At 36.8% G+C, this 15,214-nt stretch overlaps 1 protein-coding gene across 2 annotated transcripts in view; it reads right to left on the bottom strand.

The window, feature by feature from the left end:
- The window catches only part of LOC150089243 (solute carrier family 12 member 1-like), a 104,089-nt gene that overhangs the window by 54,787 nt on the left and 34,088 nt on the right, over nucleotides 1-15,214 (bottom strand). For both annotated transcript variants that reach the window (XM_090390398.1, XM_090390399.1), the window contains exons 10-11: nucleotides 10,865-10,972; nucleotides 1,677-1,800 (exon numbers count right to left, since the gene is read on the bottom strand). In XM_090390398.1, coding sequence (XP_090246524.1) covers nucleotides 1,677-1,800; nucleotides 10,865-10,972 — 232 coding nt within the window. The remainder of the gene's footprint in view (nucleotides 1-1,676; nucleotides 1,801-10,864; nucleotides 10,973-15,214) is intronic.

Genomic DNA, 15,214 nt, shown 5'->3' with positions numbered 1-15,214 from the left:
TTGAGTTAAGGCTTACACAAAAATGAATCCCATTCTGGCACAACACAAATAAATCACATATTACTTGTAATATGTAAATTAATTGCATGTAGTGAAAATAGACAAATGCTTCTTTTTTTTTTTTTTTTTTTGTTGATGATATTTCTTCAATTTGTTTCTAGGGCTGATAAATTTATCAGCATGAATTGTTGAGGAGGCTTCCATCCTGCAGTGGGTTGTGGTATTCCCTTGTTCCATTTATGTTGCTAGAATTGCACACTACTCCCTTCAGATGTAGTGTGCAATTCTAGCAACATAAATGGAACAAGTGGCTTATGAAGTTTCAAAGGAGCTTAGCTGTCAGATTACATATCAGCAATTTATCACTGAATGTGACAGCCACACATTCAAACTGTCCAAGTCAACCATAACTAATCTAATGATAAGATGAAAGAACAAGGGCTATATAGGTGTGTATAAATGGTCACACAGGCCAAAAAAAAAACTAGATAGAAATCATAGAAACCTGAAGAACACAATTAAAGCAAATCAAGTGACATCCACAGAAAATATTACGAGATGTCCATAGGAGTGTCCATAATTATCTCCACAGTCCATGGTCAGGTCAGCTGTAGAATGAGTTTTAATGGCAGGGTGGCTGCTCACAAGACCCGCATCAAACCAACAAACCCCAGATGTTGTTTCTAGTAGTAACAGCCCTCATTCTTGGACTGTGGAACAATGGAAACAGATCCAATGGAGCAACAAGTTGCATTATGCAGTCTTTTGATCAGATAGTTGAGATGTACAGAATGCCTAGGGAGTATCATCTACTGCAATTTATTGTGTTCACGATGAAGTTAAAAGGAGATGGGTCGTGATGGGGCTACTCTTCATGGTCCATTGCTGGAGTGACTCATTTCCATGTAAAGAAGTAAGTAGGCAAAAAGAGGGATTAAATTGAGGAGGTGATATTTGGCTACATCTGTTACTGGACAGGAGTGCATAAGCCAAGCTGGTAAAAATAAGATTCTTAGCTAACTGCGGACTCCGAAAACTGCTTTTTCAATGCATGAGGTTTCAGATACTGTCAAAAGTTATTTATAAATAAATTTTAAGCTATAAATGAATTTATTATAAATAAATTCTATGCTATAGTATCAGAAAACCCTTTCACACCCACTAAGTAACTGAAATATTTGCCTACATTCATCATTGGTTGGAGGATGCTCACTGATATTGTGTATCATGCTCAGTGGAGACAATGCAAGCCAAAGGGAGGAGGAATTATGGTGCTGGGAGAACTCTGTTGAGAGGTGCAGCTGCATGAATATTCAGGGGTAGCATCACTCATTTCCTAGATAATGGGCAGAAGTTGACCCATGTGCCTGATGACCCTTTTGTATCTCAACTAAACAGGGCATGTGCAAGGTAAAGTTGAAAGGGCATCGGACACATGAGCCAGCTTGTGCCCATTGCCTAAGAATTAAGTAATGTTGTTTATATTTCAACAAATACTGCTACATCTTTCAAATACAAATCCTTTACTTGCAGTATAACAATAGGGTCAGAAAGATTTAACAGTCTGTTTTGCATAAGTTCCTTCAGCAGACTGAGTTAAATTATTTTCTATAAAAAAAACTGTTTTCATGTAGAAGACAGCATACTATTTAGAAACGAAGGCAATTTTTCCTTACCTATTATAGTACAGAGGAGGGCAATGATAAAAACTAGAACTGATGCTCTTCGGGGATCATTGTTAGCTCCATATCCTTTAGCAAAGAAATAAAGGACCTTAAATATTTTGTCCTTGCATAATGCCTGAAAATAAAAATAATAATCCATAAAAAGCAATCTGTAATTAATTGGAAGAGGGGTGCTCCACGATTAATCATCATATGCCAAAGAATTAATAAAGCCATCACATAATAGATTAAAGTTGGTTTGATTGGAATGTCGCAATTAAATTGAAATACCTCAATACCAACACTTAAATCATTTGGCAACGTTTTGGGAATACAGGTACTCCTCGACTTACATACTCTGTTTTTTTTTTTTTTTTTTTCATGTATATAAGTGCGTTTTGTACACAAGTCCAAACTCAGTCTTATAGACACTAAATATATGTACAGCACAGTACAGTACAATACAATTCACCAAGATTATAACTCCCAACAAACTTCACCAGGCCATATGTGTAGTACTGTTTACAGAATTTTACGATTTGTAACCAAGTTATGAGGCTGAAAAACACACAATGAATAATAATGTAGAATACAGTATTTATTCAAAAGAATTTAATGTAATACCTGTAAACAGTACTGTATAGTGTATAAACAAGATACAATATACAAAAACAAAAATAAACAAGAGGTTTTTTTTTTTTTTTTTTGGGTTGTAAATAAAACAGCAAAAAAGATAAGCAATCAATTACATGCACAAATTGTAATTAACACAATAAGCGCAAGTGAGATACAGAGTAACAATTTTACAAAGCTTACAAAATAGGAATGAAGAGAAGATTCTGAAAATTTATTTATGTTTTTTATACGATTGAACATTTCATGAAAGAGGAAACACATTTTACCATAATACTGTAAAAACCCACAGAATTCCAGCTATCGGTATTAATGCAAATGCAATAAGATCAAAATTACTAGCCATTTCTAATAGATTGCACTAACAGAAAAACTAATAAACCAGAAACTGCAAATTGTTTTTATTGTCGTGTGGTAGTGACCTCCAGAAATGTGCTTTAGAAAAATATCACGAAGGTGTTCAAAATTGATTCTTATAACCAAACATAGCAATAAACGTTGGAGAAGAGTTTTTTAGGAGCATCAGCAACTAAGGCCATATTGCTCCATTATACTGTGTAAATTGGTTGATTTTCTGCTTGCAGGATGAAAAACCCAAGTTTCTGGGACAATAAACATTGAAAGTGTAGTGCATTTTAATGGTTTGGATTGGTTTTTTGAAATTTGATTCTACAAAGCAGCTGATTCTAACAATGATGTTAACCAGCGCCTGCTTATTTCAGGGCTTACAATTGTCTCTGACCAGACCACATATTCCTTCCTCTCAACCAGTAGCACCATTTGTAAATGTCTGTAAATGTTAGCATTAGCATTAGTAGAGGCATACGATGCAAGAAAGCAAGCTTATGCAGTATCAGCCAAAAAAAAAAAAAAAAAAAACCTCTCATTTCATCGACCCATTCGATCAAAATGCCTGCCCGGCTAAGCTATTAGCTTCCACAACAAAAGATGGAAGCCTGTTCCATCAATCAACTACCCGCAGGCTAAAGGCAAATTTACACACATCTATTTTACAAATTTCTTTCCTCAATTTGAAACTATGCCCCCTCAGGTTCTTAATCTGAGCAAGAGGAAGAATCCCATTAGCATTCAGCTTGCTCAACCCATTCATTGAGGTGTATTCCTTATACACCTCAATCAGATCATCTCGCATGTGCCTACTCCCCAGGCGCTGCAATTTGCAGCATTTAAGCCTTTCTAGGTAAGAGCACCCCTTTGTTCCCCTCACCAATCTTGTTGCCCTTCTTTGTACTCATTCTAGCAACTCTACATCCTTCCTAAAATGAGGCCTCCAGACCTGTACACAGTACTCTAGGTGTGGCCTGACCATTGCCTTGTATAACGGAATAATCACCTCCCTGTCCCAGCTAGCAAAATTCCTATATATCATTGACAAGACTCCATGACCCGCCCTGGCAGCCCTTCTGCACTTTTCAGTGAACTTCATATTTGAATGCACAATTATCACTAGGTATTTTCACTTTCCACTTCCCTGAGTATACTTTCCACACAGTTGGTACGTTTCTCTTCAGTTATTGCTATCCATATGCAGTACTTTGCATTTGTCAATGATAAACTTCAGTTGCCACTGCTCAGCCCATTTTCTCAATTTTATCTAGATCCAGTTGGAGTAGCAGATTGTCTTTACTGTCGTTAACAATCCTGCCAACCTTTGTATCATCTGCAAACTTGGACATTAAACTGATATACCTTCATCAATATCATTGATAAATATACAAAACAACAATGGGCCCAACACCGAACCCTGGGCAACTCCACTAATAATATTTGTCCACGAAGAGCAGTGTCCATTGATTACCACTCTCTGTCATCTCCCACTCAACCATTCCTTTATCCATTGTAGCAACTTACCCTTAATGCCATACCTCTCCAATTTGTACAGCAGTCTTCCATGTGCAACAGTATCAAAAGCGTTCCTGAAATCCAAGTATATGATATCGAAATTATTTTTGGCATTCAGTTCCTTTGTGACCACATCATAGTATCCAATCAAATTGGTCAGACAAGACCTCCCTTTAACAAACCCATGCAGTGTCTTAACTATTACTGCAGTCTTGTCTAGATGGTCCTGCAATGCTTATTTAACCAGTGATTCCATTATTTTCCCTGGAACACAAGTTAAACTAACAGGTCTGCAGTTACTAACAGGTCTGCACCTTTTGAACCCCCTTTATTAATTGGTGATGCATTTGCACACCTCCAGTCCATGGGGACCTCCCCTGAGTTCAAGGAAGCTCTCATAATTATGACTAAGGGTTTGGTTTGCTTACTTCCTTTGTTGCCTCATTTAATATAACTGGATAGATCCCATCCACCCCAGGTGCCTTCCTTATGTTTAACTTCAACAATTTCTCCTCCACTTTGCTCTCAGTTATTACAAAATCACTTAGCTCCCTGTTAGCATTTGATAAACCTCTGGCACTCCCCTCATTGAATAACTCCTCGTGTCTGAATGTAGATGCAAAATACTCATTCAGTTTATCAGCTACCTGAGCATGATCATCAATAGTCAAACCATCTATATTAAGTGGTCCAATCTGATTCATCCCTTTTCTTGTAGAGTTTGCATAAGTAAGGAACTCTTTGCTGTTTTTCTTTGCATCCTTTGCCAAAGATTTCTCGTAATCTGCCTTTGCCTGCCTAACCTCCTTTGTGACTTGATTACAGACTAGTTTATACCTGCCATAGGCTTCTGTGTCACCTGATACTTTATATGCATCCCATACGTTCTTCTTCTCTGCCACGAGCCTCATTAATTCATCTGACATTCATTTAGACTCAGTTATTACAAAATCACTTAGCTGTTATCAGTAACAGCTAAGTGATAACAGATTTTGTAATAACAAAATCAGTAATTACAAAATCGCACACTAAACCTTGAACTGTATTTCTTAGTCGGAATGAAAAGCCTAGTAGCCTCCAAAATTAAGTCCCTGAAGGCTTCCCATTTAGAGTTCAAAGTTGGTAACATCATCAGTTCATCCCACTGTACAGAATTCAAAAACTGTCTGAGACCTCTGTAGTCACTTTTACGAAAGCAAAAGCCCTTCCTTTTAGCCTTGATGGTAGTAACATCTTCATTATCACCCAGTGGTTCCTTTATCTGCAAATTCTTAATGCATGAATAATCACTGCTGATAATCAGATCAAGAGTATTACTTCCTCTGTTTGCCTCTCGAACAAGTAGCTGTAGAAAACAATCATCCAATAAATCCTCAAAAGCCTTGCTAGAGTGTGAGTGACCAACCCACAAATTTCAGTTAATATTCGGGAAATTAAAGTCCCCCATTATAAGACACTCTAATTTACTGGCCCACTATTTCTCTGCACAATTTCTCATTATACTCATCAGATTCATTAGGCCTATAACACACACTTACTTTCATTTTTCCTTTCCCAGTGCTTAGGTCACACCAAACAGACTCAACATTGCATTGTCCACCCACATCAATTGGATGCACTTCCTTAGATTTTGTGTTTCTTAACTAACAGCATAACCTCTCCTCCCTTCCTGTACACATTGTACTCCCCAAATTCCAGTTCTGCACTACTTATATCTATGTGACACCATGTCTCTGATATCCCAACAATATCTGCCTTTGATGTCTTGACTAGCACTTCAAGCTCATCGAATTTATTAACTATACTCCTAACATTGGTGTACATACAACTATACATGCACTTGTTTCTACTCTTAGTTACCCTAACACAGCCCATGTATTTACTTGTTCCACTATCACTCCTAGCAGTCCTGGAAATCTCCATTATCTTACTTTCAGGCTGTTGCTCATTCTAATAGAAGCAGTGCAAGAATCACTTTTGCCTCTGCCTGTGGCCACTGTTAACCTTTTAGTCTATGTATCCCCCCCCAAGCTAGCAGTTTTCCAACCCACCTAACACTGCCTCGATAGCATCAGCAAATATTCTTGCACCCTTTCTATTTAAGTGTACCCCATCCCTGTAGAAGCAGTCTGTCCTGTCAACAAGCACAGACCAGGCTGAAAAAATTCTACCCCTTGAGCCTTGCACAATCTCTCCATGGCCGAATTTATTGAAAGGCTCTCATCATATACTCCCTCCTATCGCGTCTGGGCAGAATTGCAGACACTTTCACATTCAACCCTAACTCGCAACTTTTTTTCAACATTGACTGCATTTGGCTGCATGTTTTGTTTTTGCATCCTTTAGTTAAAGTGATTTTTGTGTTGTGCTTATCAGAAATAAATTTATAGAAAACTAATACAATTTCCATCTAAAAAATTACCTTTTAGAGAGATAAATAGCTTATTTATATAGCTTATTTTCAACTTCAGACCTCTGAAGTTGAAAATTTCAACTTCAGAGGTCTTCGAACAAATTACCAAAAAAGCAATGTGTTATTGGGTTCACATTACAATATTTTGATGATATGATGGTGTCTCTGGAATGGATTAATATCATAAAGCGGGGGCGCCCAGTACATGACAGCTGATTTTGGTACTTCACGCACTTGGTTCAAAATTGTCGATATATTTTCAATATAAAGTATTTTAATTAATTTTGAGAAGCTTTATACATATCTATAAGTAAGTCGAGGACTGTCGGTACACTGTTTCTTGTCATCAGGTCTGCAGAGAGGGTTAGAATAATCACTCAAGTTAGTTCATTTGAATAAATATTAACTGAATTAATATTATGGCTGAAGTTGGAGGTTAGTTACAGTGAATAACGTTAACTAAAGTGCAATGAAAAATAATAACAGTAAGAATAACAGCTACGGTCAGTATCAATTATACAGATTATCCAATTTTACAGTGATATTATTGTTAATATGATTATGCTAGATAACATATAAAGATACTCTTTGGATGGATAGATTAGCATTAATAGAGGCAAATGATGCAAGAAAGCAAGCTTATACAGCATCAACCAAAAAATATTTCCCATTTCACCCATCCATTCACTTCAAAAAGTTTGTCTAGTTCTGCCTTGAATCTATTTAAGCTATCGATTTCCACATCGACAGATGGAAGCTTGTTCCAGCAATCAATCACCTTCTGGCTAAAGGCAAATTTCCTCACATCTATTCTACAAATGTCTTTCCTCCATTTGAATTTATGCCCCTCAGGTGAGTAATCTGAGCAAGAAGAAGAATTCAATCAGAATTCAGTGCACAAACCATTCAAGGCCTTATAAACCTCAATCAGATCACCTCGCAGGTGCCTAGTCTCCAGACACTGCAATTTGTAGAACTTAAGTCTTTCTTGGTAAGATAAACAAACTATTTGTTCCCCCTTATCAATCTTGTTTCCCTTCTCTGTTCTCGTTCCAGCAGCTCTACATCCTTCCCATTATGCAGTAAGCAAGGTGTGGCCTGACCATTGCCTTATAAAAGGGGGTAATCAGCTCCTTATCTCTACTAGAAAAATTCCTATTTATCATTGACAAGACCCCATGATCTACTCTTGCAACCTTCCTGCACTGATCAGAAAACTTCATATCTGACTGCGGCGCATCCGTAGCCAGGTGGGCAGGAGCAGCACTGCACAATTACCTCCGGGCTTTTTCATTTTCTACCACCCTAAGTGTAGTACCACACAGTTGGTACGTTACTCTGGGGTTACTGCTACCCTATGCAGTACTTTGCATTTGTTAATGTTAAACTTCAGATGCCACCTCTCAGCCCATCTGCTCAACTTCCTCTAGATTTTATTGCAGTAATGTACTGTCATTAACAACTCTGCCAACCTTCGAATCATCTGGAAACTTCGACATTAAGCCTGATATACCTTGATCAATATCATTGATAAAGACAGAAAACAACAATGGACCCAACACTGAACCCTGGGAGACTCCACTAATAACGTTATTCCACGAAGGACATTATTCCACGAACGATTACCATTCTCTGTTGTCTCCCACTCATCTATCCCTTTATCCATAACAGCAACTTGCCCTTAATGCCATACTGCTCCAATTTGTACAGTAGTCTTCCATGTGCAACAGTATCAAAAGCTTTCCTAAAATCCAAGTATATGATATCAAAATTATTTTTGCATCCAGTTCCTTTGGACCACATCATAGTACTCAATCAAATTGGTCAAATAAGACTTCCTCTTAACAAACCCATGCTATATCTGAACTATAACTGAAGTTTTGTCTAGATGATCCTGCAGTGCTTTTTTAACCAGTGACTGCATTAATTTCACCAGAACAGAAGTTAAACTAACAGGTCTGTAATTTCTTGTGTCACCATTTGATCCCCCTTTGTGAATTAGGGATACATTAGCACATCTCCAGTCCATGGGGACCTCCCCTGAGCTTTCATAATTATGGCTAAGAGTTTGCTTACTTCCTTTGCTGCCTCCTTTAATATAACTGTATAGATCCCATCCATCCCAGGTGTATTTCTTATCTTTAACTTCAACAATTTCTCCTCCACTTTGCTCTCAGTTATTACAAAATCATTTAGCTCCCTGTTACAGTTTGATAAACTTCTGGCATTCTCCTACCTAAATAACTCCTCATGTGTGAATGAAGATGCAGAATACTCATTCAGTTTGTCATATACCTGAGCAGGATCATCAACAGTGAAGCCATTGTTATTAAGTGAACCAATCTGATTCATCCTCTTCCTTCTAGAGTTTACATAAGTAAAGAAGTCTTTTCTGTTACTCTTTGCATCCTTTGTCAAAGATTTCTCATAATTTGCTGACCTCTTTTGTATCTACCATAAGCTTCTGTGTCTCCTGATAATCTATATCGATCCCATGCATTTTTCTTCTCTGCCATGAGTCTCGTTAGTTCATCTGAAATCCATTTAAGCCTAAACCTTGAGCAGTATTTCTTAGTGTATGAAAAGCCTAATAGTTTCCAAGATTCCTTGAAGGATTTCCATTTAGACTTTGCTGTTGGTAACAACATCAGTTGGTCCTACTGTATAGAATTTAAAAACTGCCTGAGATCACTCTAGTCACCTTTACGAAAGCAAAAACCCTTCCCTTTACCCCTGATGGTAGTTACATCTTTGAGTAAATCCCACATCAGTATAATGTGATCGCTGCCACTTATTGGTTCCTTTATCTGCAGATTCTTAATGCATGAATAATGACTGCTGATAACTAGATCAAGAGTATTACTACCTCTGTTTGTGTCAAACATTACTGCTGTAGAAAACAATCATCCAATAAATCCACAAAAGTCTTAATAGTGTGCAAATGACCAACCACAAGTTCCAGTCATTATCTGGGAAGTTAAAATCCCTCATTATAAGACAACCTGATTTACTGGTACACTATTTCTCTGTACAGTTGTTCATTGTGCTCATCAAAGTCATTAAGCCTATAGCATACTCCTACTCTCAATTTTGCTTTCCCAGTGAGGGGGGCTGAATACAAAATAAAGTTAAACTGAAAGAACATTTAGAAATCAACCACTGATAGAAACACTGCATGCTGCATGCCATGCAGTGTTTCTATCTCGTTTAAAGACTCTTTGCTTCTAGAAGGTATGCTTTATAAGTAGATCCTTTCCCTGGTTATTGCTGCAATCAGAACAGTCCCAGGCAAGCACTAAAAGGGCTATAGCCCGATATCATCAAAATTTTATAATTACCCAGCACCCTGCTTTATGACCCCTTTTAACACATTCGCTGCCTGTTATATATGCGAGGATCATCCCTATGTGTCTTGGGGAACTTCTCTGGGGTGCTGGAACAAGCAGGCAATGCTTTTCATCTCTGAAGAGTCATCATTCCAAGTAATACCGGCATCTATTGTTTGTAACATTCTAACATCAACAGACACATTTGAACGAGATTCAGAATTGACATCACTTGAACATAATTCTATTTCTGTATCAGATGACATATTATAAAGAGCTGATTCAATGTCATTGGCTTAAACATACTGTCCATCCCTGGTCCTATTCAGTCCTGATGTCCCAGATTGTGAAACCATTATAACAACCCTTTAGGGAAAATTTGATAGGAAAACACTTTTTTACACAATAAGAATGATGTTTTGTTTTCACAAACTACAGAATTAAAATTCAGCAAGCATAATCTTTAAAATATTTTACCTTTTCTTCTTGTGGAAAATATTAAACTAGCAAAGAATGTAGGAAACTGCGTAGGGAACTGTATATAGCTTTTATAGTACTCTCTAGACAGTGTGATTAACTCTAAGCAAAATCTCAGCTGTTAATGCAATAGCCTATGGTTCAATCAGTATCACTCAGTTTTTTCATTTCATGTGCTGTTTCTTTTACAGCATGCATTTACTGACCACAAATGAATGAATGCATACCTGTGTTGAGGCATGAAAATCACAGTTCGTTTGGACGCAAGTTTACATTTGGGAAATGAATGTATTAACTGCTTTAGTTCTCTCTCTTAAAAAATTCTGGTACCATCTCTGGCTGCAATCGCTCATCAACAGTTGGAACAAGAACCTGAGGCAGCAGGTTCAGTGTGTAAAGTTTTATAATTAAACTTCACAGAACAGTATTTTAAATAAAAAGTCACCTTAGTGTTATCTCACATTTATATATGTAACTTTATTACTCACCTGAAAAATTCTTGGAGCACTAATGAGAGCTGCAAGAGCAGATGACAATGTGGCAGCAAAAATTCCAACATAAATTAGAGGACCAAATCCTGAAGACATTTCCATAACCTGAAGGAAGAAAAGGTCCTATTAACTTATTATTTCAGTACAAAAATGACATTGAGCTATAGCAATATAGGTGGTGTTCAGGAGGAGGGGTTGAAAGTCTGCAGCGTGGTCCACTTTTCCATTCCAGATAGACCCATACATGTTTGGGTCTGAGTCAGCTTCTCTATGCACGATATCTCCTCCCTGCTCAATGCCTTCAACCAGTTGTGTTTAACTAAATTCATTCATAAACAGGAGATGAGCATACTGGAAAAATTTCAAGGCTGCCCCCCCTTCAAATTCCCCATTTTTACATGTATACCCTATATTTCCAAAAGTATTAGAACACTAACAAATAATGATTTCATGCAAACGTATGCCAAACAGTGCAGAAGTAATGTGGTAGGTAGAAAGAAAAAGGCATTTACAATCCACACACCACACAGAAATGTACTCAGTAAATGTGAATGTAGAGAGCCCATGGGATGTCACTAGGTAGGAGCATGACAGAATTCAGAACTTCTTTACAGTACAAAACATCCAGTGGAAAACTGAAACCAAGGCCATTACAGAACACATTCTGACATAAGATCTCCAGACAGTTGGCCATGCTGTCACAAAAAACTGCTCCCAAAAATTTCAAAGAATCCCCCTAGATGCCTGTTAAAATTACGCTTACAAGGACTCCTTATATGGGGCCATTTTCTAATAATATTTTGTGTTTTCCCGACACTCATTTCTAAATTTATTTTCATAGACTTCTCTTGATTCTGCTATCCCTCTACCTCGCCAATAGATTTATGGCTTCTTCTGTTCTCATCATTCATTTCCCCCCAAAAAAACCCTTTAAGACTGTCCAATACAGACTCATTGCTTGAAACTTTTGTATCATATTTCAGCTACTGTTTTGTTACTGTCCAACTTTTAAATCCTATTTAATAATTTATATACATCTGAACTAAAACTTTCAAACTTAAAAAAAAACAACTCTTTTTAAGTTTGATGGTTTTTGTTGTTTTTAAATTTTCACTATTGTTTATGACATTATTTTGATGGGTATAGTAGCTAACATAAACTCCCAGAATTTATGTACACAAGAATATAAACATCCAAAAAATTATTCTTTAAATAATGACATCATTTTTTAAAAAAAGTCAGTTCTTTCATAATGACTCTCCATATGAAGTACTCTATTCAAAAATGTATTATTATTCTTTCTATCTTCAAAATTACTCTGACACAACTTGACAAGACACAATTCACGATTTCACTTTCCTGTGATCATGACTCTAATCGAAAAGCCCCATCCACTTCAGGGAAGTAACAAAATTCTATTAATTCCTTAATGTTTCAGAGGATTCTTAATGTTTATGTTTTAACATTTGTTTTTAAAGTGTTTAAAGAATGGACTCATTATTTAAATCTGTTTCACATTATTTAAATTGTTTTTAAAGTGTAGACTTATTGTCTTCTCTCACTCAAAGATTTGGGTGGGGATTTGATGTATTTCTGGGGTTTGCGGGCCTCCAATTCTGTGGTGCATTGGATCACTGAATTTGTCTATGAGTGTGAAGTGTGAGGAATTCATGTAAATTATTTGCATAGTTAATTCAACAACGGAGACTATCAGCACAGAAGTGTTCTACAAGACATCATACCAAATACAGAGGATGCGGAAAGGTCAGGGAATGACCACCCATATCCCCGGAGCAATATGGCCTTAGTTGCTAATGCTCCTAAAAACCAAATAACAACAACAAGACATCATAGAGATAATTCCTCCTTTTCTTAACTAAAAAAAATTACTCTGTTATACATCCTACATGTTCAATACTGAAATTTAAGTAGGCATTGAATTTATTTAGCAGAAATTTGATAAGCCTGTTCAAACCTGATGCTTCCAAAACTATATCAGTTTATCTCATTCTAAAACACTCTTTATTTTAATTTTTATTTTTTAGCAGTTTTACTGCAATTTGGGTTTAATTATACAAAGTATTGATAAAGTATTAGTAATCAATTACACAATACAAGGAAAACACAGGCTTCTGCTGAACCAGCCAAAAATAAAATAATAACAATAAATAAATAATAAATGATATAATAATAAAAAAGAAAAAGTAAAATATAAAAATAAAAAGTAAAATTAACTACTTATGTGTTTTTCTCCTCATGTAAGTAACTATCCAGCTGGCCTTTGAATATCCCCAAACTGTTAACCTCAATTACATAGGGAGGTAATTTATTCCAGTGATTAAAAACTCATGCTCTAAAAGAAAACTTCCTACAATCCAGTCTAACCACTTCCCTGTAATCTGAATTTATAGTCACTAATTCTGAAATGATTCATAACAGTGAAAATTTTGCCATCGTTCATTTTACTATCCCCTCTCAGAGTCTTTTAGATCTCAATCAGGTCCCATCTAAGATGCCTGGTTGCAAAGCTCTATAGCCCAGATATTGCTCATATTTAGACCCTTTTAAGAAGCTCAATGTCTTTTTATATGTAAAGTTCAAAGGTAGTCTCCATACCTAGACATAGTATTCCAAGTTGAATTCTCCTCTCTCTCCATATCCAGACACAGTATTCCACTTGGAATACTGTTTCTAGGTGTGGAGACTACCTTTGAACAACACTATGGAGACAGGAGATAGGAATATTGGATACAGAATTATGAACCCCCCTATCTCTATAAGCAAATGTTCAATAAATCATTGATGGAACACCATGAGCATTCTTTTCCACCTGCCTACACTACTAGGAGAACCTTATGTCCACCCGTATCAAATCCCTTTCTTCCTATATTTTTTTTTTTTTTTTTTTTGGTAGTTGTTGGCGCATCAGCTTCTGTGGCCATAATGCACCTCCCAAGGTTTTTGCAGTACTTTGATCCAAGCCTGAGAGGGGATTCGAACCTGCGACCTTTAGGTTGCCAGGCAGGCATTTTACCCACCCGGCTAGCCCGGTCGGCCTTCCTATACTGGTTTTAATCCAACACCACCATCTGTATAAGTTATTTTAAGATTGCTATTCCCCAAGTACCTTGCATTTTGCTGCATAAAAACATAGCTTTTACTTCTCTGACACCACACAAAAGCACCTAATCAAGGGGGATGCCATCTGGAGTTTACAAATTTTAAAAATTAAAAGTAGGAATGATTATTCTTGTTTTTGTTTGTACTTTACTACAAACATTACTAAAAATGTTACCAACATTATCATCTAAAATTTGTTTTCAGCCATAAATTATAAAATTCGGAATGATAAGCATTCTGAAAAAAGACTTTTTTTTTTGTTGTTAGAAAATAGTTATGGTGTTTTTAACTCCAAAATGTATTCTTTTATGTGTTCACCGATCATTGTGAAATATATTAAAATAACTGTCTACAATTATTTATTATTCTTTTTTTTTTTTGAGGGCAGCAATAACACCTTCCACAAAGGCACCTCATAGGCACACAGGTATTCCTGTCTCTGACCATCCTTGAAGCCTATCCAAGTCATCCTCAAGGAGCACTGCTTAGTGTTGATCATTAATCACTCCTCACCATCTATAAACATTGACACCACGCTCCCATCCCTTTGTCGATGTCATTTATGAAAATCAAAAACAGTGGTCCCAGAACACATCCTTGGGGGACCCCATTTATAAAGTTAGACCAACATGAAGAGAATCCATTAATCACAATCCCTTGCTTCCTGTCCTGCAGCCACTCTGCAACATGTCTCTTATGTGTAACTGTGTTGTGTGGAAAACTCACATGCAGTAACTGACAAACCATTATGTGGTGAAACGATAATGGCATGGTATGGATTCACTTCTACTTTCATAATCGAACCATATTTTTCTGAAGAAATTGTTAATGGGCACATTGTTACTTTATCCATGAATGGAGGGAGATGGAGGTATATTGGAAAATGTTACCATTCTGGACTTGAAGAAGAGAAGTTAGGGGTGGCGAACCTATGGCATGCATACAAATCTTTTGGGCATGTGGAATTCAGAGCATCCCAAAAAAATTTCAAACTTCGAAACATCACTCCAGGAATCCCCCTTGAGTCACTAACTGCACACAGCCATTCTCTCTGCCAGACATATACTGCTGTCACACCATTCAGCAAATAGCTGTATCCATGCACAGTAATTTGTTTGAAGTCAGAGTGGTGAGATGTACTGACAAAATTTTGTGATCAAGTGTCTTGAATATCGCCTTCCAAGGACACGTGAAAAATTTTGAGGAGCATACGAGGGAAGTTTTTTA

The sequence above is a fragment of the Mastigoproctus giganteus genome, chromosome 2 (genome assembly GCF_048544385.1).
Source record: "Mastigoproctus giganteus isolate SK-2022 chromosome 2, ASM4854438v1, whole genome shotgun sequence".
In the NCBI taxonomy this organism is placed as follows: Eukaryota; Metazoa; Arthropoda; class Arachnida; order Uropygi; family Thelyphonidae; genus Mastigoproctus; species Mastigoproctus giganteus.
Note: the sequence above shows the minus strand (reverse complement) of the source record. Positions and strands in the feature narration are given on the sequence as shown.